The 24,678-nt window shown below is 40.6% G+C and overlaps 1 protein-coding gene across 2 annotated transcripts in view; it reads right to left on the bottom strand.

Moving 5' to 3' along the window:
• Positions 1–24,678, bottom strand: part of TESK2 (testis associated actin remodelling kinase 2) — a 138,699-nt gene that overhangs the window by 13,912 nt on the left and 100,109 nt on the right. For both annotated transcript variants that reach the window (XM_070245606.1, NM_001428243.1), the window contains exon 4: positions 22,952–23,000. In XM_070245606.1, coding sequence (XP_070101707.1) covers positions 22,952–23,000 — 49 coding nt within the window. The remainder of the gene's footprint in view (positions 1–22,951; positions 23,001–24,678) is intronic.

Raw genomic sequence — 24,678 nt, 5'->3', positions numbered from 1 at the left:
ACAAAATAAGTCTTTTAAGCAGAAGAGCAACATGTTCTATTTGCTTTTTACAGAAAAGATTATCTTAGCAATGGTATAATAGATGGATTTGAGTGGAGAATATGGAGAAGGGAAAATAGGTTAGGAGATTATTGCAATAATCCTGGTGAAAGAAGGGTGCCTAAGTTACAGCAATAGTGGAGGCATTGAAATAGAGCAAGATTCAAGATGTGTTTAGATGGCAGAGTCAGAAAAACCTGATGACTGCCTGGATGGGGGGATGAGAGCAGTGAAAAGCTCTAGGCTGATCCCAGGCTATTGGCCCCTGGATGCCATTATTAAATATCCAAAATATAGGGAGAGAAGCAGATGTTTAGAAGAAGCAGCAATGTTAAAAGATAGTGAGTTCAGCTACAATATGTTGAGTTTAAAGGCTTGTGGGACAGCCAAGGTGTGAGATGTTCTATAGAAAGTCGGTTTAAAGTTTAGGAACAAAGTCTAGGCTAAAGACTAACATTTAGAGGTAATAACGTTGAGCTGAAGAAGTCACTGATGCCAAGGAGTATATGAAATTGTCCAGGGGATAACATGTAAGGTGGGAAATTAACAGAATCCCAAGGAATGGTAACATTTAAAGGAGCAGGGAGAAGAAGAACCAAGCAAGAATGTCATCATAGAAGCCAAAGAAGGAGAACATTCCAAAGAGGAAATGACCAAAAGTATCAAATGCTACAGATCAAGAAAGATGAGCATGAAAAGTGTCCACTGAATTGCAAGTAGGAAGTCACCGGCAACCATGGCCAGAGCAGTTTCAGTAAAGTGGTTAAGACCAAAGTGAACTGAGGGGTGAGTAGGAGATAAGGCTATGGAGAAACTATGTGAGGATGTACTCTTGCAAGAAATTTGTCTGTGTATCATTCCTACATACCCATGAAGGGCTGCTTTGCTTTTTTTTTTTTTTTTTGAAGAGAAAATAAACATATTTATACAGAGATGATGATGTTAATAATAATGACAACAGCTAATAATTATTTATATAGTGCTTACTTTGTGCCAAGCACTATTTTAAAAACTTTACATTAATTATTTCATTTAATCTACACATAACCCTATGAGGTAAGTATACTATTATTCTCATTCCACAAAAGACATTTAGAGGTTAAGCAGCTTGCTCAAGGTTACCCAATTATTAAGCAACAGAACCAGGGTTCAAACCCAGGCAGTCTAGCTCCAGTGTCCATGCTCTTTATCACTACATTATATTGGAGAGTTAGAGGCCACAGCATCTGAGTCAGAGAGCCTCATGCAGAAGAGGAACTCAAAAATTTTGCCAATTAGGTTGATGAATTTATTCAAACTTTACATGATGTATTATCTCCCTCTTCCTTCCAAGGGAGAAAAAGGGGCAAATTTATCTAAGCCTAAAATTAAGCTCTTAATACCTATTTTTGGAGGGATATTGAATTTACAAAAGACTAGGGAACCTAATGGGATAGGAGGCAGGAGATCTGAATTTTAGTCCAAATCTGCCTTTAAATAGCCATTTAACTTTGGACAAATCAACTAATAAGGCTATCCTTCAGTTTTCTCACCAAGGTATGATAACCCTTGATCCATATAACTCACAACGTTATTCTGAGCCTCTAATACAAATATATAAAAGTGCTGAGAATATAAAACTGCTTAGAAAAATTTAAGTGTCATATACTCTGAGGTTTTCTGATGTAGTACCATAAACACCAAAAAGAACCAGCTGGGGGCAGCATGATGCAGCACTTCAGATCGCTGGATGAGGCAGAGCAGGTTTGGCAAGGCAGAGAGAATGGCTAAAAATATACCTAACTTCTCAAAAGGGAAACCTGTCGATCTGCTTCATCCTGCTTGATAATCCATCTTTGGCAATCTCAAAATGAGGCATAATGACGGCATTAGCACAGTGCCTTCGTCTCCTCACTCTAGTTGGATCTGTCTACGGTTCACATTGAGGTTCCCATTTGCTAAAAAAGAAACTGAACTTGCAAGGTTGGAAGCTACATGGGGGCAATGAAGCTGGCATCTAATCATGCAGACCAATTTCTTGAGCTCTAAGAGCAAAAAAGTCTGAAGAGGGGGAAGTTACTTCTTTGGCATGGTGACAGTGTGACACGGAAGGCCTGACTTAGGTTTCCCAATTGAGGGCCAGGCAGAAAAGACTATGACGAAAAAGGCTGTGTGTGCACTCTCCGTGGGCCAGGCTAAGCCAGGACTCTTGACTCTGGTTCAGAGAAACACATGTTTACTCTGTTCAGCCATGTCTCTGAAGTCCTAAGAAATCCACAGACCAAGCTAGAGGGTGGAGAGCAGAGGAGAAAGGTGAGACAAGGAGAGGAATCACACTGGCTAGTAGGTTCTGGCTTTTCCAGGCAAGACAGAAAAAGCACAAACCAAGACGAGAGAGGGAAACCAAATGGAGTTTATTGTTACAACCCACGTCTCTTGCCTGCCTCTGGTGAATTCTTTGGTGGGTTGATAAGCCTCTGGGCCCTCAGAAACCACAACTTCTCCGTGTCTTAAGAGCTTTGCACGAATGAGGAAAGGAAGTTTGAGGTCTGCCAACAAGGAAGATTTGTAAGTCGCTACAAGCTCTGTGTGCCCATTAGTTAGGACACTCACTTCCCCATAAGCAACTTCTGGAGCAGACTCAGCTGGTGTGTCCTTTGACTAAATCCCTCTGTGGGGAGCAGAAGCAAGAGCAACTGCACGAGCACATTCAGCTTTCCGGGCTGGGGATAACAGCTGCTTTGCTTTCGTTTTCTTCCACACCACTCCCTCGGGCAGCCCTACAAAACAACCTAAGGCATTGACAATGCATTTAAATAACCTACTAGAGAGAGAAATTTTTACGTTTCGCTGTCGTTCTTTTAAACTTTCCAGTTCAGAAAACCATAATATCAGCCAATCAAAGGAGTTATAGGTACTTCAACACCTCTCAGTGACAGTGACCTCAACTTTACCTATACTGAAACCTGCCTCTCCTCCTCATGGTCTAATAAAATACGATAACAGAGTTTCTGCCATTTCATTTGTGTTTGATACTTGATTTCGTTACAGACCCCTTTCCTAGAAGGCACTCAATAAATGTGTGTTGGTGACTAAACAATATTATGTAAGCGAGAAATCAAATGCCAATACCCTAAAAAAAATCATGAAGGGACAGGTAAGTGGACACTCAGTTCTCCCCTCAGGAATATCAACTCAGGTTATTTCTACAAATGTTTACTGAGCACTCCTCCCCTTCTTGCCACCTCCATATGAGAATAAGGACCTGTCCATTTACATCAGCATTAAATCCCCCAGTGATTAGAAGAGTGTCTGGCACATAGAAAATGTGGGCATATAAAGATGAATAACACTCAGTTTATACCTTAAAGAAGTCCAGGGAAAGACACACAGGTAAGTAAATGATACCAATAACCCTTTAGCAGAGGTAAATACTTGGGTTATGAAAGTAGAAACTGACTCTGCCTGTGGAGTTTAGAAAGTTTCTGAGAGGAAGTAACATCTGAACTGGATCCTAAAAGAATCGCTTCTCGGCCTTTTGGCTAAGATCAAGTGAAGTGGATCCTAAAAGATAGGAGTTGTCTAGGCTGAGAGTATGGTTCTTTGCATATATCCTCTACAGGCTCTGATGGTACTGGCTCAGGCACTGACAGACACATAAACATGCTGCCAGTGAATATTCTGGAGCAGTACTAGGCAATAGTTACCTCTCCATGAGGTGACACTAACTACACCCAAGACTCCTATTCCCAATTCTTTCTTTTTTTTTTAATGAGGAAGACTGGCCCTGAGCTAACAGCTGTTGTCAATCTTCCTCTTTTTTTTTTTGCTTGAGGAATATTGTTGCTGAGCTAACATCTGCGCCAATCTTCCTCTATTTTATGTGGGATGCCACCACACTATGGCTTGCCGAGTGGTGCAAGGTCTGCGCCCGGGATCTGAACCTGTGAACCCTGGGCCGCCAAAGCGGAGCACGCGCACCTAACCACTATGCAACCGGGCCAGCCCCTCTTCCCAATTCTTGCTGATTCTAGTCAGCTGCAGTAGCCTCACCCAATCATAACCAGTCAGAAGAATAAAACAAAATGGTTGCTTTTTTTTACTTTGAATTATCAATGTACTGATATCTGCAACTAAACAAGCTTATCTCTGAATAGTGGTTCAAAGGCATACCCAGAGATGCTCTGAAGAAAATATCAGCTATAAGAATTATTATTCTTTTTTGAAATATCTACCCATCTACCCAACAGGGCACTTACCCAAGGCAGATAAATGTGCTGCCATCCAACTAACAGATCGTTTGCTGCCACCTGATTAGCAGGGTTGTCCTGAGGAAATCTATCCATCTCTCCAACCATCCACCTACATAAACACTGAAAACCTACTATGTGATAACACAAAGATAAGTGGGCCCAGTCTCTGCTCTTAACTCACAGTCTAGTCTAGTCTAGTTCACAGGCTAGTACTGATGACATATAATCAAATAACAACTTTTTTTTCACACAGAACAATAACGTGATCAGACATGCTACACAGAAATATCATTCTAACAGTAATGTGAAAACTGTATGGAAAAGTCAGGAATTGAGGCTAGGAGAACAGTTGGGAGTCTTCTGGAATCATCCAGGTGGGAAGTAACAAAGGCCTGAATAAGACAATGGTAGCAAGAATGGAAAGGAGGTTAATATCTGGAGACATCTCAGAGGTAGAACCTATAGGATTTGGTGTTTAATCAAGGCAGGGAGTCTTTAAAAGAGATAAGATATACAAAGTATGTCCAGCACAGTGCTTAGCTCATAGTATACAACTCATTGTCCCCAATGCCAATGTCTTATCATCATCATCCCTCCCCTGGGTTACTCCATTAGCTTTCTAACTAGTCTTCTTGTCCCCTTCTTACATGCCAACACGAAGCCACTCCCCTATTAAAATTATCCAGTGATGCCCTATTACTCTTGGGATAAACCCCACAATCCTTAGTACGGCATACAAAGCCTTTCACTCCTGCTTATAAAGGTCTGACCCATGGTTACGCACACATTTGTACACAATGCTGGTCCCTTTACCTGGAATACCCTTCCTCCACCTAGGCATGGCTAATCATTCATTGTTGAGGAGTCAGTTCCATTTTATGGAAGCCCATATGTAGGGCTGAGAGTGAGAAAGACATTCTATGCAAAAGGAACACAAAGATAAAGTGCAGAGATCAGTAGTTATTCCTTTTATTTCCTGCATAAAGTATAAATAGAAGAGAAGGGATAAAGCTAAAAAATTAAGATGGGCAGTACAGTATAGGATGAAGTCCACATACCGGATAGTTAGACTGCCTAGGATTAAATCTCACCTCTGACTAGCTGTGTGACCCTAGGTTGGTCACTCAATTTCTTTAACACTCATCTATAAAATGGAAATAATAATAGTACCTAACCCACAGAATTATGAAGATCCAATCAGTTGATGTGTAAAATGCTTAGAACAATGTCAAAGAAAGTTCTCAAGGGCCCGGCCCCGTGGCCAAGTGGTTAAAGTTCTGCGTGCTCCACTTCGGCAGCTTGGGTTTGTGGTTCAGATCCCAGAAACAGACCAGCCATGCTGTGGAGCTGTCCCACATACAAAAAAATAGAGGAGGACTGGCAGCAGATGTTAGCTCAGGGCAAATCTTTCTCAGCAAAAAAAAAAAAAAAAAAAAAAGTTCTCACTATATGTCAAGCGTTATTATTGCTATTATTATTATATTTATTATTACTGTAGAAGTTCTGGAACACCAAGATGAAACAGCTATTGTTAATTTGGCAGACCATAGGGAACACTAAAGGTTTCTAGGTAAAGGTATAACATGATCTGTTGTTTGTTGAATTATATCTCTCAAAAAGATATGCTCAAGTCCTAACCCCTGGTACCTGTGAATGTGACCTTATTTGGAAGTAGGGTCTTTGCAGATGGAATCAAGTAAAGATGAGGTCATACTGGAGCAGTGTAGGCCCTTAATCCAATATGACTGCCTGGTATCTTTACAAAAACAAGAGTAGAGACACAAACACACAGGGAGAATGTCATGTAATGAAGGAAGCAGAGATGTGAGTGACACTTCTACAAGCCAAGGAACAGTACCAGAAGTTAGAAAGAGGCAAGGAAGGATCTTCCCCTGGAGCCTTCAGAGAGAGCACAGCCCTGTAACACTCTGATTTTGGACTTCTAGCCTTCAGAACTGTGAGAGAATAAATTTCTGTTGTTATGAGCCACCCACATTGTGGGGCTTTGTTATGGCAGCCCTAAGAAACTAATATATGACCAAAACTACATTTTAGAAAGATCATGCTGGTAGCAGGATAGAGGAGGAACTAGAGGAAGATTTGGAGGGTGCTGCAACAGTCCAGATGACAGGTGACCAAACGCCTGACTTAGTGTACTACTATAGGCGTGAAAAAGTGGGCTAGAGTTAGAAGACGCGGAGGCAGAATCTAAAGGATTTAGCAACCGAGTGGTCAATAAGAGAACTGAATAAAAAGAGTCAAAGGCAACTTGGAGATTCCAAATTGAGGTGTTCAGAGAAGCAATGAGAAGAAATTCTATAATCTTATGTGCCTTCAGTACATCAGAAACCCATCAGAAATCAGCATTAATGCCAAATAGCCAACTCAGTGGCCTCCGTTCTTTGGAAGGGCCCTCTGCAGAGGAGGGCCTGGGCCCCGACCTAGTTTTCACTGAAGCCCAACAATGCCATTGTGCTAGCCACTGGATGTTTGTTGGTCGGCTCCAAACACAAAGGCTAGCAGACATCCCATCCTGCTAGTTTGGTTTAAAGAAGAAAAGAAAGCTTTGTTACTGCCCTGGGTAATTCCAGGACAGGCATCCCAAGAGTGCCCTGTGGGAGGCTTGTGCTCCAAAGGAGCCTCCTGTTCTCAGCTCGAGGTTCCACAGCCACTACAAGTGTACATCCGTACATCTGCCAAGGCCTAAGTTTGCCACGGTTCAGCCTCTACTGCAGGAGGTCTACCAGGGCCTGCCTGACTAAACAGTCGGTGGTAATGAACTGATTCAAAGAGAAAGGGAACCCAAAGTTTGTTTCAGAATATTTAAATGCTTCATTCTCTCTACTTTGATATATGCTTACCTACTGCACAGAATGCTCTTCTTCCCCTTCATAGCTTTGCTAATTCTCACTCATCCTTCCAAGTCCAGCTCGAGCCTCTTATTTTGGAAAGCATTTCCTGTGCCCTATCCCATACTTTGTGCTACTTTAGCCCCCTGTATGTATTTCCACTATTGCTTATCACATTGTAGTCTAACCTTGATGGCAGGGACCAGGTCTTTCTCAACTTTGTAAGTCCACTATCCAGTGAAGTGAACAATAAATTGTTGAATGAACAAATGATCAAGTACATTTAAATAAATGGAGGCAGGCTGTAAGTTCCTTGTTTTATTGGAAGCCCTCCCAATTCAGTCATTAATATAATTTAAGATCAAAAAGAGAAACAAGCTTTTAGAGGAATCTTCTGATAAATACCATGCAAAACAAACACCTTAAAAATGCCTACTATATGGCAGATACTATGGTAGCATTGGATATAAAGTGAAATACAAAACAGTCTGTTTAACCATTCAGTAATATGAAATTCTGAGGATCCTTTTACCACCCTATCAGCAGACTCTTTAAAGTGGCCAGAATCACATGGACTAAAAAATATAACAGATCTCCTTTTGGAAATTACAGAAGATATTTCTTTTATCAGCAGCTGAAAGCCAAGTAGAAGAACCCATGAAGCTATCTCCCCTGCTTCCCTCACACTTCCCACAGACACTCGGTATGAACCCATTCACCACTTTAAGAACATAACTTTGTTTAATGTACCTGAAGTAGTATGAGTGTTTTTCTATGCATGTAAGGTATTATAAACATCAACATGACTTTACCCACAAGATTCAAAAAAAGTATGATTAAGCTTTCCCCACAGATTTTTAACTCTTACATCAAACATCTCATAATCAAAATCAAATTTGTTTAAACAAAGTAAACATTAAAAGATAAATCTTTAGAATAAATCTTCTCAAAGAAATAAACTAAGATAATACTAAGACTGTTCCCTTTACCCTATGAAGCTTTAATAGCAATCAGTGGTCTCAGCAAGGATTTAAGGTCAGGCCAGCGCTCCTGACCACCTCATGCAGTCTGCTTCCCTATCCCCAAATACATACTAACTCTACCAGCGACATGGCTACTGGGGTCACGTTTAAGAGAGTTCTTCCCTCCAGCTTGCTACCCTACGTCTATTACAACCCCACACTCTCCTGATTCAGACAAAAATCTATGACATTCACCTGGTAATTGGGCTCAGAGTGAACAAAGCAATCCATTAAGGAAGACAAAGCACCTTCTCTGCCCAAAAGATCTGAGGAGGAGGGGCCTGACAGTGGACAAAATGAAACTAGAAACCAAAATAGGTTAAGTTTCTAATTAAGGTGATTTATATCAAAGGAGACTCTGTCCTCAAATGAACCAATCATTTCTTCTACTTCCTTTGCCTATATCAGCACACTACTTGGCGTCTGTATAAGGAAGAACTCAAGCAGAAGTTCAAGGAGGTAAACTACAAGCTCAAATGGTATCTTCTAGTGGCAAATGGTAGGGAGGCAGGTCAAAAGAGAGGAAAGGTTTCCAATTTGCTGTGTGGAAGACAGCTTCCCAGCCCAATAGTCACTTCAAGTGCAGGCAGAAATCTCCCCTGAAAGCTAAGGGTCAGACAGGTAACTAAATACCCTTAAGTTCACAGAAATTCATAGACTACTTGGAGTTATCAAAAGAAGGGGGAGGGAGGGGCTGGCCCCGTGGCCGAGTGGTTAAGTTCGCGCACTCCGCAGCAGGCGGCCCAGTGTTTCGTTAGTTCGAATCCTGGGCGCGGACATGGCACTGCTCATCAGACCACGCTGAGGCAGCGTCCCACATGCCACAACTAGATGAACCCACAACGAAGAATACACAACTATGTACCGGGGGGCTTTGGGGAGAAAAAGGAAAAAAAAATAAAATCTTTAAAAAAAAAAAAAAAAGAAGGGGGAGGGAAAGAAGATCCAGCCAGTTCTGGTTCTACTGCAGAGAAAACAACTTTGAGGTCTAGTGTACACATAAATATCTACATCCTCAAGGAAAAAGGGAGAGCCTTTTCTTTTCCTTGGTTTCAGACAATCTCAAGTGTCAGAAGGATGCGCCCTCTTTAATGAGAGAGTAAATAAGAAAAATCAGATGGTTAATCTTGAGTGAAGTCAGTCTAGATTTATTTTACCAACTTGTTCAAAATTATCTTTCCTCTGTCAGCCACTGGGACTCTCTAGGAAGCAGCTAAGGGTGGTCTCAGACCAACTCTCAATTCAAGCAAAGCAGCAGATCTGGATATGATGTCATTCCGAAGGGTTTTGCAGGTTCTAAATTGTAAAAATTTCCCCTAAATGACTAGAAGCATAGAATGACCATAGCACTGAATTCTGAAATACTTTCCAAATAAATTCAGAAAGTCCAAACTTCACTTCAAGAGTTCATTGAGCAAAGTTCAATGCTGTGCCTAGATCAGTGTCTGGAAGAGTAGGCCCCAACAAATACTTGTTGAATGAACTAATGAATGAATTCCGTAAAGTGTCCCTAATCATCTATCTACATATAAGGATCACTTCTCCACTCCCCATGAGTCAGTTTTCATCGGCTACTTCAGTCTTCAGAGCTTAGACAAGGGAGGTCTTGTCCAAGGAAGAGCCTTAAGATACAACAGTGTGCTGTCCTTAAAAGGCTCAGACAAAGATTGAGTCTGGTCTTCTATAGTGAAGACACTATGCCAATTACAGTATTATGTTCAAAAAAATATTTCTCAGGTAACACACACACAGCTGAGGGAGGCCAGGTAGTCCAGCTGCACTCTCCAAGTTTTCCACATCTCAGTAAATGGGACCACCACCTACACCTATACCTAGAAACTGGGCATCATTTGATTCCTTACTCTCCTTCTTATCAAAGTCACTACCAAGACCTTGTGCTTCCATTTCTAAAACAGATCTTTAAACATCTTCACAGATACCACCCCAGTTCAAGCTACCCACATGTCTCATATAATGTCTAATGTAAGTTTCTCCTTACTTGTCTCCTTGCCTCTACTTTTGTCCCTCTACAATCTATTCTTCACAGAGCAGCTGAAGTGCTATTTTTAAAATACAAATTGTATCATATTACTCTTCTGTCTAAAATCCTTCAATGGCTTCCTGCTGTATTTAAAATAAAATTCAAAATCCTTACCATGGCCTGCAAGGTCTAGCCTCTATCTATCTCTCAAAATTTTAATCTTCTTCTATCTGATCTTCATGAATATCTCCTTACCTTTTAGGTACTCTCAGAAAAGTATTTCTGCGACCCTATGTACAGCATAAGTTAGTCGGTACCAAAAAATATATACATTAGATTGTCCTTGTTTATTTCACTTGCCATAGATAGATAAATTTTTTCAAAGGTACATGTTCACGGGGAAAACAATGCTCAAGGATATGGAATAACAATATAATATGATGGAATAGACCTGAAAGGCAATCCAGTCTAAGCCCCATATCATACAGTTTCCTTCTATAGCATCCTTGCCAAATGGCCAAAGTGATTCATGGTAGCTTTATCAAGAGAAACAAGTTAGTGAAGAGAATAAGAATCACACTAGGGGCCAGCCCGGTGGCATGGCAGTTAAGTGCGCACGTTCTGCTTTGGTAGCCCGGGGTTCGCTGGTTTGGATCCTGGGTGTGGACACGGTACTGCTTGGCAAGCCATGCTGTGGTAGGTGTCCCACATAGAAAGTAGAGGCAGATGGGCACGGATGTTAGCTCAGGGCCAGTCTTCCTCAGCAAAAAGAGGAGGATTGGCAGCCGATGTTAGCTCAGGGCTAATCTTCCTCAAAAAAAAAAAAAAAAAAAAAGAATCACACTAAACACAACTGTCCTCCTTAACTGTGGCACCCTCTAGCTAACTCTCCAGTCTCCCAATATCTAAGAACTTGGTCTTTAGTTTCCTTAGCTTGATGGAAAAACAGTGTCTGAAGGAGCCTGACTACTTTCTCCACCCAACCCCTACCTCTTCAATGACCTGCTTTCTATTTGTTAGTGGTAAACAAAACAGTAGATGAGAGACATATAAACCAATGGAATAGAATAGAAAACCCAGAAATAAACCCTCATGTATCAATGGGAAAAAGACAGTCTCTGCAACAAATAAGAAACGCAAATCAAACCACAATGAGACATCACCTCACACCCACTAGGACAGCTACTATCAAAAAAAAAAAAAAAAAACCCACAGAAAATAACAAGTGTTGACAAGGATGTGGAGAAATTGGAACCCTTATGCACTATTGGTGGGACTGTAAAATGGTGCAACTACTGTGAAAAACAGTATGGAGGTTGCTCAAAAAATTAAAACTAGACCTACCATATCATCCAGAAACTCCACTACTGGGTATATATCCAAATATATGTATGCACAGCTATGTTCATAGCAGCATTATCAAAATAGCCAAAAGTTGGAAGCAATCCAAATGTGCATTGACGGATGAATGAGTAAGTAAAATGTGGTATATACTTATAATAGAACATTATTCAGTCTTAAAAGAGGAAGGAAATCCTGTCACATGTTACACTGTGGATGAACCTTTAGGACATCATGCTAAGTGAAATAAGCCAGTAATAAAAAGACAAATACTGTATGATTCCACTTCTCTGAGGTACCTAAAGCAGTCAAAATCACAGAAACAGAAAGTAGAAAGTGGTTACCAGGGCCCTGGAGGGAGAGACGGAAAGCTGTTTATTGGTACAGGGTTTCAATTTTTCAAGATGAAAAAGATTTGCACATCAATGTAAACATATTTAATACTATTGAACTATACACTTAAAAATGGCTAAGATGGTTTAAAAAATAGATTTGTATTTTCAAAGGACCACTCTGGCTGGCAATATAGACAATATGGATTTAAGGTGAGGAAGAAGACTGATAGGGAGACTAGATAGAAGGTTTTGGCAAGAGGTGCTGATAGCAGAAGAAACTGGTGTAAGATGAATGAATTCAAGATAGCAAGGAGGTGAAATGGACAGGAAAAGATGATTGATAAGATATAGGAAATGGAAGAGGTCAGGGATGAAGGAAGAGAACTATCATTTGTAGAAAAGGTAAGCACTATACTAATACTTTTACGAGTTATTAATTACTTTAACAAACATTTACTAAGCAGCTGCTTGTGCCAAGTACTATAGAAGGCTTTAGACAATTGTTCTGCCACTTTCATAGAACAGTTTCTCTTTCTTGAAGTTCACCTAAACTGGCCCTTGACACAGCATCTGCTTAATAATTATTTGTTGAGTAGGAAACAGACACAAGCAATTACTATAGGAAGGTGAAATGTGCTAAAACGAGCATGTTAAGGAAAGAAATGCTTATGATTGTCTTTGGAAATCACTGATTTAAGAATTTTCTATCTAAGCAAACAATGGTGATTGTGATAACAAGAAAAGACCCACATAAAGAGCAAGCAAACACAGAAAGTGCAGACAGCGATTATGGATCAGGTGTGCGAATGCTGAAATGTCCTTGAGTAGTAAGAATATGTGAGAGGCATATTGAGAGACCACCCTCCTCTCATTGTCCTACTTGCTACAGAATCCAAAGTAGGAACAGCTCTCAAGAGCCAACACAGATCTAATTCCTGTGTATGAAACCACTTAGGAAGTTAAGAAAACATACTAGGGGCCAGCCCTGTGGCCGAGTGGTTAAGTTCGCACACTCTGCTTCTGAGGCCCAGGGTTTCACAGGTTCGGATCCTGGGCACGGACCTAGCACTGCCCACCAGGCCATGCTGAGGCGGCGTCCCACATAGCTCAACCAGAAGCACCTACAACTAGAATATACAACTATGTACTGGGGGGCTTTGGGGAGAAGGAAAAAAAAAAGATTGGCAACAGATATTAGCTCAGGTGCCAATCTTAAAAAAGAAAAAGAAAAAAAATCCCATTACTGCCATTTAACAAAAACAACAACAAAGGAAACACACTAGTCAAAACTTCTATTAGAATCAGTTTTAGCTTAAACTCAAAAAGAGCTCTATGAATCCAATTGCTACACTAGTTTCAAAATCATGGAGAGGATTAGGAGAAAGATTAGCTAGAAATCCCCTAAAGCATTTTCTAAATCCTTCTGCTGTCCTATCACTACCAACACTATGAAAAGATTCATCAAGTGGATGGCCAAAAGGACCTGGAAAGAGCCAGATGTTTTTGTGGCTAACAGTTTAATTGCTAGAAGCTCAAATGTTGGGAAGCAGTATTCATTCATTCATCCATTTATCCATTCACCCAACTAATATTTATTGCATGCTTTTATGAGCCAGTTACTGAAGATTCAGAAGTGAACAAAACAGCCAAGCCCAAGATGTTTAAAGTTTAGTAAACGCAAGTTTATAGTCAGCCAGAACTTGATTCAAATTCCAGCTCCACTACTTAGTTCAGAGACCTTAGGTAAATTAATTTCTTTCTGAGCCTCAGATTTCTCATCTGTAAAATGGGGAAAATACTACCTATTTCATGCGATTGTGTGATAATGAAACAGTATGTAGAGAGAGAGACGATAAAAAAGCTTAGCAGGCCCTGGCACATAGAAAGCATTTAGTAAAAAATAAAAAAAAAGACTTAACTAATGATTTTTCATTATTATTACTCAGGAAGTAATACAACAGTTGAAAAATGCCTCCTTCCAAATCAATGAAATGTTTTCTGATGAAACATTTCATCAGAAAAGGCTGATAAACAGGTTCTGAACAAGGAAGGTATCACTCAGAGTACTCCTTGGAATTCTGATGTTCCATAAAGTTATCTCCACTTGGATGTCCAATAAATATCTCAAACTCAACCTGTTCAAAGCAGAACTCTTGATCATCTCCCATCTTGTACCTCCTATAGTCTTCTCCATCTCCAATAACAGCAACTCTATCCTTCAAGTGTTCAGGCCAAAATATCTCAGAGTTATCTTTGATTTCTTTCATCTTCTCACATCCCATACCCAATGCATCAGGAAAGCCTGTTTTCTCTACTTTCAAAATAGATGCAGATACACCAGCTCCACTGCTACCACTCTGCTCCAAGTTATCATCATCTCTCATCTTTTTTGCACAGTCTTTATTTATTGCACAGACTTCTGCAACAGCATCTTAACTAGTCTTCCTGCTTTCACTCTTGCCTCCTTTGCAGTCTATTCACCACACAGTAGCCAGAGTGATCCTGTTAAAATATGTCACATGATGTCATACCTCTACTCAAAAACCCCCAAAGACTTCACAATTCGTCCTGAGTAAAAGCTGAAGTTCTTACAATGATCTCTAAGTTTCTGTGTGATCTGGCCCATGTTTCCTCTCTGACCCCATGTACAACTGCTCTTTTTACTCTCTCTGCTGCAGCCACATCACCCTCCTTGGAGTTCTTCAACCACACCAGGCACATTTCTGCTTCCATTTCTTTGCAGTTGGTGTTCCCACTGCCTAGAATACTCTTTCTGCAGATATTCACACAGCTGGTTCCCTTACCTCCTTAATTTTTGCCTCTTTTGTGAGACCTTTCCTGTCCACATATTTGAAATTGTAAACCCCATAGCACTTGACAGCATACATATTACAACTTGTTTTCTTGTTTAGTCTAACTCCTCTGCCCACCCGCTGCTGATTACAATGTAAATTTCATGAGGGCAGAAATTATCATTTGTTCATTATTATATCCCCAGTACCTGGAATAGTGCTGGACACATAGCAGGAGCCCAATAAATATTTTGGAATGAATAAATGAGCCAGAAGCAAGTGAGCAAGTCAGGGGAAAACTGCTTTGAGAATAAAGTAAACTAAATGAACTCTTCTATTATTTGTGGGTTAGACTGCCAAACTCAAATTCTTGTTTCTCAAATGTCATAGAGAGTTACTAAAAATAAGGGCAGAAAACACTTACCACATTTAGAGATTTTTTATTACTAAATGACCAAACCAAAGAATTAAATAAAAGCTACCTTTTTGAAAAGTAAAGAGGATACCAACATGTATTTATAGGAACACTTTTAGCTATTTTTATAAGCATAAATGAAATAAATAAAATTCTAATTGTGAAAGAACTTGAGATGTAACATTTCACACTTTGTTTTTTTTAATGTGTGTGAGGAAGACTGGCCCTGAGCTAACATCTGTTGCCACTCTTCCTCTTTTTGCTTGAGGAAAATTGGTGCTGAGCTAACATCTGTGCCAATTTTCCTCTATTTTACATGGGATACCACCACAGCGTGGCTTGTCAAGTGGTGCTATGTCCGTGTCCAGGATCTGAATCTGCAAACCTTGGGCTGCCAAAGTGGAGCACATGAACTTAACCACTAAGCCACCGGGCCAGCCCCATTTCAAATTATTTTTTACTTCTGGCTCTTTCCATTGGAGCTAAGTCAGCATTCTTAGAGCTGGTTCTACACTAAACAATCAACTATGAACACACCCTAAACATATATTATGGGCCCAGCCACACAGGGCATTTTTATGGGACCTATTTAAAAGACTACACTCCATTAGAGAACCTGGGATTTGACATGAGTTGGAAAGTGGGAGGGAGAAGAGAAGGGCATTCCAGGTCCTGGAAGGCACATCTAAGGCCAGCATGTGTAGAAGACAGCAAAAAGACCCACGTAACTAAAGGGAGAGATTCTATTCTGAAATCAGAGTAGAGAGAGTCTCGAATGCTAAACAGAAGTTTTTAAACAGAAGCCTCACATTATCAAAGTATGCCTAATGAGGATTATTGGAGTAGTAGTTTATCAAATTGAAGCAAAGAAAGACTAGAGACGGGAAAACCAGCCACAAAGTATTTGTAGGAAGCCAGCCATGGAAGAAGATCATGGCAGGGAAAGAAGAATCAGAAAGAGATCACCAAGAAAATAGGATAGGAATGGGAACTGATTAAATTTAAGAGATGAGAAAAAGTCAAAACTAACTCCATATTTTTTATTTGGAAGAACGAGGATTCTAACAATAGAAAATGATAAGACTGAAAATGGTGACAACTAACTGATCTAAGTTGTATTTGAAATACTAGCAAAATAATTGAATGGAAAATAGGAAATGACAGAAAAAAGGAATATGAATTATAATGAATAACAACTATTACTATATGGAGATCTGAGAGTTAACAGCTTGGAGTAACAACTGGATGTTAAAAAATGGTTTCTAGGGCCAGCCTGGCGGCGCAGCAGTTAAGTTCGCACATTCTGCTTTGGCGGCCCATGATTCGCTGGTTTGGATCACAGATGCGGACTTGCACACCGCTTGTCAAGCCATGTTGTGGCAGGTGTCCCACATATAAAGTAGAGGCAAATGGGCATGGATGTTAGCTCAGGGCCAGTCTTCCTCAGCAAAAAGAGGAGAATTGGCAGCAGATGTTAGCTCAGGACTAATCTTCCTCAAAAAAAAAAAAAAAAGGTGAAAAATAGTTTCTAAGTAAGGGCATAGTAAGAAATTTCTCACTTCCCAGTCACTAAATACTGAGTTCATGAAAGACACTACAGTGGAATAAAAATGGTCATTGAGATACAGAAACTAATAATTCCTCTCCCCTTGAACCAGAACTGACCAACAGTATGCAGCTTAAGTGACATTCTGGAACTTCCAAAGCTAGGTTGTAAGAAGTCTTGCAGCTTCCACTCGGACGGCTTGTACTTCTCACCAGTCACCAGGTAAAAAGTCTAACTATCCTAAGATCACCAAGCTCAAGCCATACAGAGACGACCTAGAGAGTGAGACACCATGTAGTGAAAAAGAGGAGCCCAGGAGCACCATGGCACAAGGCATGTGAATGAAGCAGCCATCTTGGAAGTGGGTCCTCCAGCTCAGCTACCCCAACTGACACAGGTGGATCAGAGACCCAGCAAAGCCCTTCCAAATTCCTGACCTACAAAATCACAAGCAAAGTAACACAGGTGCTTTAAGTCATTAAGTTTCAGAGTAGTTTGTTATGCACCAACAAACAGGGGAACAGGCTTCTTTGTTATCCTGATAAGTAGCCTACAGTAGATTCACTCAAAGTGGTACAAATAAAGTGAATCTCTTTCTTCCCTTGCAGATGCTAATACACATTTTTGCCATTTCCCCTACCCTCATCATTCTTTTAGGAAGCCCTGAATTAGAGAAGCAATCGTTGGTATCTTTGGCGTGTCCTCTTAACTACCATGAAGTATTAACCTCCCTAAAGCTACTCTATGCTTGAAAGATAGGTATGGCCATGCTGCCAAAGTTAACCCATGCCAGGCACCAGACAATTTCACCTCTGGCTCAAGGTAAATAAGGTGAAAATGCTCTGTACTGGGCCACACAAAAACAAGAAAAAAAGCAGGCACAACTAATGGCAATATAACAGCACATCAAGAAACTGGAATCAGGGTCTGGCTGCTCATTTTTATAAATAATGCATGAGTTTGGTCACTGAACCCACAGTTTCCTTTCACTGTAAGCTCTCTGACTATATAAGGCTTCTTATAAGTCTGACAGAAACCAACTCAGAAACAACACATTTCAACCCACATAAACAAGGAATTTCCAAAGTAACTATCCTCCAATAAAGAAAGAAGGTGTGGAGTGGGAATGGAAAAGGTGAGTGAGCAGAGGATGAGGGCTATCTGAGTAAAAAATTATCTTCAGCTGCCTGCAGGGCTGACCCATGCCCTCGTGAGCGAAGAGCATTTCTTTCAGTACCAAGTATCTGCCTGACTGAGGTGACTTTGCTGTCAAGAGACTGAGTCACCTCACCAGGCCAAGCAACTGCTGTGTTCATAACTGAGTGGTCTCATTGCCATAGTGGAAAAAAAGAATAGTTTCTCCATTGCAGAAAAGGCAAGAGAGACCCCAAGATATCCTACCTGGCAAGCAACTCTTTTGCTGACTCCTTTGACCAGAGAGTCACTTGAACCTCTGCCCCACAACCTTATACCTTACTCATTCCCCCAATTCCCAATCTTCTAGGAGCTGAGAGGTTCCCCAAACTATTTGATTATGAGGATATTTTCCTCTTCGTGCCTTTCTTAACAAGCTTAAAAAGAAAAGCGTTATGAGATGATGCATAATCTGTCCAGCAGCATCTCTCTCCTCTCTTTCTTTGACTCCCCCCACCTCCATCTTGGATATGGAAGAGAAAACATATAGTATGTAAGTTGGTGGCAACTACTTTTTGATTATAAATGATAGCAAACCTTAGGATGAAGCTGACAATGTAAAGATAAAGAGATGGATGGGGGCTGGCCCCGTGGCCGAGTGGTTAAGCTCATGAGCTCCGCTGCAGGCGGCTCAGTGTTTCGTTGGTTCAAATCCTGGGTGCGGACATGGCACTGCTCGTCAAACCACGCTGAGGCAGCGTCCCACATGCCACAACTAGAAGGAACCACAACGAAGAATATACAACTATGTACCGGGGGGGCTTTGGGGAGAAAAAGGAAAAAGTAAAATCTTTAAAAAAACAAAAAAAGAGATGGAAAGATATGGGATCTCTGGATAACATCTATTTAGCTGCTGATTAAACCAACCCTTAAGCTAATAAACTGGTGGAATTCCAGTTATATGAGCCCTTTTGTTGTTTAAGGCCATTTAACTATTTTCTGTTACTTGTACTCAAACACATTCTAAAATACCCAATAACTAGGAAATCTCTTTTCAAATAACCCAAAATATATAAATAGTTAGTCAGAATTGAACTCCACAAATACTACACATGCTACACATACAAGAACCTATGCTGGGGCTGGCCCGGTGGTGCAGCGGTTAAGTTCACATGTTCTGCTTCTCGGCGGCCCAGGGTTCACCGGTGCAGATCCCGGGTGCAGACATGGCACCGCTTGGCAAAGCCATGCTGTGGTAGGCATCCCACGTATAAAGTAGAGGAAGATGGGCACGGATGTTAGCTCAGGGTCAGTCTTCCTCGGCAAAAAGAGGAGGATTGGCAACAGATGTTAGCTCAGGGCTAATCCTCCTCAAAAAAAAAAAAATAATAATAATAATAACTGGTAGTTATGATTTTTAAAATGAGAGAAAAATCTTTACCCTCAGTAAAGTAAGCAGGGTAGAAAAGACAAATAATTCTTCTTTTGTTTTTTTTTTTTTTTTGAGGAAGATTAGCCCTGAGCTAACATCTGCTGCCAATCCTCCTCTTTTTGCTGAGGAAGACTGGCCCTGAGTTAACATCCGTGCCCATCTTCCTCTACTTTATATGTGGGACGTCTGCCACAGCATGGCTTACCAAGCAGTACCATGTTCACACCCGGGATCCAAACCAGCAAACCCCGGGCCACCGAAGCAGAACATGCACACTTAACCACTGCGCCACCGGGCCAGCTCAAGACAAATAATTCTGATCTGCTGATTGGAATATTTACAGAGCATGGGAGACTACAACAATGGTTCCAATTCTCTACCCCTTACTGAATCCATGCCCTTTGACGTGTAACTTTGTAGTATGCTCCCAATGTGGACTCAGGTATGTCACTTGCTTTGTCCAATGGGATACTGGCCAAGCAAACTTGAACATAAGTGGAATCATGAAAAGTGCTTGTGCAAATGGACTAGCATACTCTTGTTATTTTGGTATCATTTTTAAAAGGACATATCCAAGCTAGCCCACTGGTTCCAGAAGGAGGATGAGAAACAGCTGAAGCAAGGCTGCCGCAGCAAGGCCCAACCTAGAGCAGACCATCAGCTGACCTGCAGATACATGAGTGAGCCCAAGAGAGGCCAGCAGAACTGCCCACTGGGCCCAGCTCAGCTCAGCTGAATGCTGCAGACATATGAGAAATAAATGTTTATGCATGCTTTTGAGGTTTTGTGGTTGGATACTATATAGCAATAGTTAACTGACACATAGGGTTATATTTTCTGTCTTTAAAAACCAAAGATTTCCACTTCCTTGATACTCATGACTAAATGAAAGACAAGGTTAGGTCTTCTGGGTCAAAGACATACTGTAGGACTATTCCTACTCAATACAATATGGATTCTTAACTCAACTCATTAAACTTAAAAGGTTCTGTCTACCCTTTTATAAAACTGCTTTCTCTTTAACAAGTCATGTGCTTAAAAACTCAGAAGTCTAATCTTACTACAGGCAGTTTTTAAAAAAACACATCTAAGCGTCTGACTATTCCAAGTTAAATTAATGTCTACAATTATAATGAAGACTTGTGGAAATAGTTCAAGCCAAGAAAAGTCCAGATCACTACTGTATATGAGAAATATTCTTCCTAATAATAGCAATACTTTACAGACATTAACAAGAGCTATGCTTGTCTACTGTAATTATTGACAAACTATTTTAAGAGAAAGAATGATGCTCACATTATTGTAGAGGGCAGGCATTCCATCAATCAAGAAATATTTACTAAATGCCATCCCACTTCCAAGTCCTGTGCTAGATGTTATTAGTAATTTATTTTTATGATCCTCAGTGAAACCAATAGCTGTGCTGCCAAGTCAGACTATAAGGTAATTAAATGTAGGAATCCCCAGAGAGCTATGCCATGATGGCCTTTGCTGATTCCCTTCTGAAAACAACCAAGAACATCTGGATATTTGGGCTTCATGACCATCAGCCTATGAACATCATAATATAAATTATTAATATGATAAGCTATGTCAATATCTCATTAATGGTACTGGAAATACTCTTTCACAAAGCACACACTATATGTTGTATATTGCTATAAACAAGCTAACAAGCAACAGAAAACATTATTTAAGTGGAACATGGTCAAGAGAACGTTGCATTATGATCATTCATTTCTGCCATTTCCACTACACTCCATTTCTAAATTTGCAACATGATCACAGATTTTAAAGCAGGTTCTTCTTTGTCAGCAAAACCAACACACAAGCCCTTCCAATAAACTCACATTTCAGAGAACAATGATATAAACATGGAGTGCACAAACATTTTTACAACTATTAGTGTCAGAGCTCTGGCAGATATAGATAACTTGAGAAAAGGAGAGAATTTTGTCTCTGAAGAATTTACAGACTCACTTCTGAGATAAGAAATACACAGAAAATGTTTCTTGATCTGGGATGTTGGTTATGAGTGTGTTCAATTGCAGAAATCAAGTGAGCTGTACACTTTTTGTATGTGTACTTTTTCTGCTATACTTCAATAAAAGGGGTCTTTTTAAATTTAATGATACTAACAGCAGTATAGATCTAAGTACCAAATGAAACACATTGACAATTCAAGGAGTTCAGGAGGGACTAATCACTGTTAATAATAAAAGCTGTAATAGTTAAAATGTATGAAGCAACGACTATATGCCAGACACTGCTAAATAAGCATTTTACATTTCATCCTCACAACATTCCTGTGAGGTGATCATCTTAGCAGCAGCATTTGCCACAATTAATTACTCCTTCCTCCTTGAAACTCCTTCTTTCCATTCCAGGCCAACATGCTCTCCTGGTTTTCTTCCTACCTCACTCCTTCTAAATCTGCCCTTCTGAGACTTCTAAAATTAAAATACTCTAGGGCTCAGCCACTAGTCCTCTTCTCTATCTAGTCTCCCTGGGGCAGGTACTATTATTATTATTATTCCCATTTTACAGATGAAAACATTGAGGCACAGAGAGATTCAAACCAAGGCAATCAAGACTTGAGAAGCCATGCTCTTAACCACCTCACCATTCCACCTTCTTTGGCCTTCCATATAAGAGGCAAGCCAGGGGCTGGCCCCGTGGCCAAGTGGTTAAGATCACGCACTCTGCTTTGGTGGTCCAGGATTTCGCCAGTTTGGATCCTGGGCATGGACATGACACCGCTCATCAGGCCATGCTGAGGCAGCATCCCACAGAGCACAACTAGAATATACCACTATGTGCTGGGGGGCTTTGGGGTGAAGAAGAAAAAAGAAAAGACTGGCAACAGATGTCAGCTCAGGTGCCAACCTTTCAAAAAAAAAAAGAGGCAAGCCATAGCTAAAAACATCCAACACTCTGGTGCCCTCAGTAATTGAGAAAAGAGACAGAGAGTGGGGCACATGGGACGTGCCTTCATAAGATATTAAGGACTAATACCAGGCACTAAGCCAGCAGGAAACCAATACCCCTGGCCAATTCTCTTAAACAATTTTCCTTCCTAAGTTTCTTCACTTTGTATTTTGGTACTTACTTTTCAAGGAGGAATGTGAAAACATTCTAAAACTTAGATTCTCAAATCTAGAGGTTCATTAGAATAATCTGGGGAGCATTTAAGAATACATATGTGCCCTATGCAGACCTACTAAACCTAGAAAATTCCAGGAATCTGTGTTTCTAAGAAGCACTAAAGCAAATTCTGAAGTTGGTAACTCAGTATCTGAGTTTGGGAAGCTTTTATTCGAGAGAAGATTCTCTCGTCCTCAGAAGCTGAGTAATGACTATTACATATTTATCTGCCTAGAAGAGGCTGAAAATGAAATGAGAATAGAGATGTAAACTGATTCCAAGGAGTAATAAGACCAATCAGGAAATTAGAGCAGCGACAGTGGAATTCTAGATCAGGACACCAAACGTTTCTGTGTAGTCTGGGAATTTACTGCCATGATAGAGTCTGTAGCCAAGTGATGCCATCCCTTAGCTTACGAGGTAGTCAACTGGGCAGCAAGAATCAACATAATATTTGAACACTCCTATTCTCAGAGTACTCAGCAAGTATTATGAGGGAATCCAAGAGTATTAAGAGATATGGCCGTTGTACCCAGGCAACAAAAGAAAGCATTGTTAACACTTTCATTTTTGCATAAACATAAATGCATATACATTTTGCTTATATATGCAAGTAACAATTACTATGGAACCATAAATACTGAAACTAAAGCAAAGTAGTCACTTCAACACACTTACTGAAGTCTTACCTCTGTAAGTGCATGCAATTGTCCTTGATGTACACACACACCCATGAACCTACAAAACAAAACAAAATTTTGTTAAACAAATGAAAAGGTCATGAATATAACTGCCATATAGAGAAATTAGTTTAGTTACCCAGGCATTAGAAACAATCCAATCCTGTACAACCCAGGAGACTCTCAAACTTTGACACCAGGCTGGTAAATGTCTAAGTTTACCATGAAACATCTGGTTGTGACAAGATCGAGTGGTAAAAAAGCAATGGTGGAAGAGTGAGGAGAGTAAGCCTTAAAAATAGCACAGTATAATGGGAAAAGTACCCAACTGGAAGTAAGGAAGCTTGATGCTGGTTTCAGCTCTGCCATTATCTGACTACATGCTTACCAGGAAAAAAAAAAGTCATTAACCCTATTTGGGACTCAGTTTCCTAATGTAGAAAGTAAGTAGGGGGCCAGCCTGGTGGTGCAGCGGTTAAGTCCGCACTTTCCGCTTCTCAGCGGCCCAGGGTTCGCTGGTTCGGATCCCAGGTGCGGACATGGTGCCACTTGGCAAAAGCCATACTGTGGTAGGTGTCCCACGTATAAAGTAGAGGAAGATGGGCATGGATGTTAGCTCAGGGCCAGTCTTCCTCAGCGAAAAGAGGAGGATTGGTGGCAGATGTTAGCTCAGGGCTAATCTTCCTCAAAAAAAAAAAGAAAGAAAGAAAGTAAGTAGGTTGGACTACCCAATCTGAAAGTCTGTAAATTATAAACAACAAACTGGGGTGGAGGGAGCCCACATTTGCTGGATGACAAAAGACTGACTTCCTTAATATAAAAAGAACTTTTCCAAATACGTGACAAAAAAAAGAACCCGATAGAAAAATAAGCAAAAGATACGTACATAATCCACAGAAGAACAAGGATAAATGGCTAATAAAAATATCAAAATGTGCTCTAATTCATTCACAATTAAAGATATGTACATTAAAACAAGGAGATACTGCTTTTTAAATCTATCAAACGAATAAAGATTAAGATTGATAATGCTCAGTCTTGTCCAGAAGGTGAGGAAACACTATTGAGTACTTGGCACAACTTTTTCGAAGGGTAATTGATCATATCTAGTAAAAGTTTCATCTGCTCCAACAATTCCACTTCTTGGAATTTATCTTACAAATATACTCAATTTGGGCAAGCAAAAATACATGTAAAAGGACATCTATGTCAGCAGTTTATATGAATCTAAACACCCATAAAAGACTGGTCAGGGGACAGCCCCGTGGCCGAGTGAAGTTTGTGTGCTCTGCTGCGGCAGCCCAGGGCTTCGCTGGTTCGGATCCTGGGCACAGACATGGCACCACCCATCAGGCCACGCTGAGGTGGCATCCACATGCCACAACTAGAAGGACCCACAACTAGAATATACAACTATGTACTGGGGGGATTTGGGAAGAAAAAGCAGAAAGAAAAAACAGAAAAAAAAAAAAAAAACGACTGGTCAAATATTTATGGTATGTTTATAGATTTGGAATACTATATAGCCATTGAAAAGAATGAAGTAGGGCTGGCCCCGTGGCCAAGTGGTTAAGTTTGCGCGCTCCGCTGCAGGCGGCCCAGTGTTTCGTTGGTTCGAATCCTGGGTGCGGACATGGCACTGCTCATCAAGTCACGCTGAGGTGGTGTCCCACATGCCACAACTAGAAGGACCCACAACGAAGAATATACAACTGTGTTACCGGGGGGCTTTGGGG

The sequence above is a fragment of the Equus caballus genome, chromosome 2 (assembly GCF_041296265.1).
Source record: "Equus caballus isolate H_3958 breed thoroughbred chromosome 2, TB-T2T, whole genome shotgun sequence".
NCBI lineage: Eukaryota > Metazoa > Chordata > Mammalia > Perissodactyla > Equidae > Equus > Equus caballus.
The sequence above is the reverse complement of the archived record's forward strand: the minus strand, read 5'-3'. Positions and strand labels throughout refer to the sequence as shown.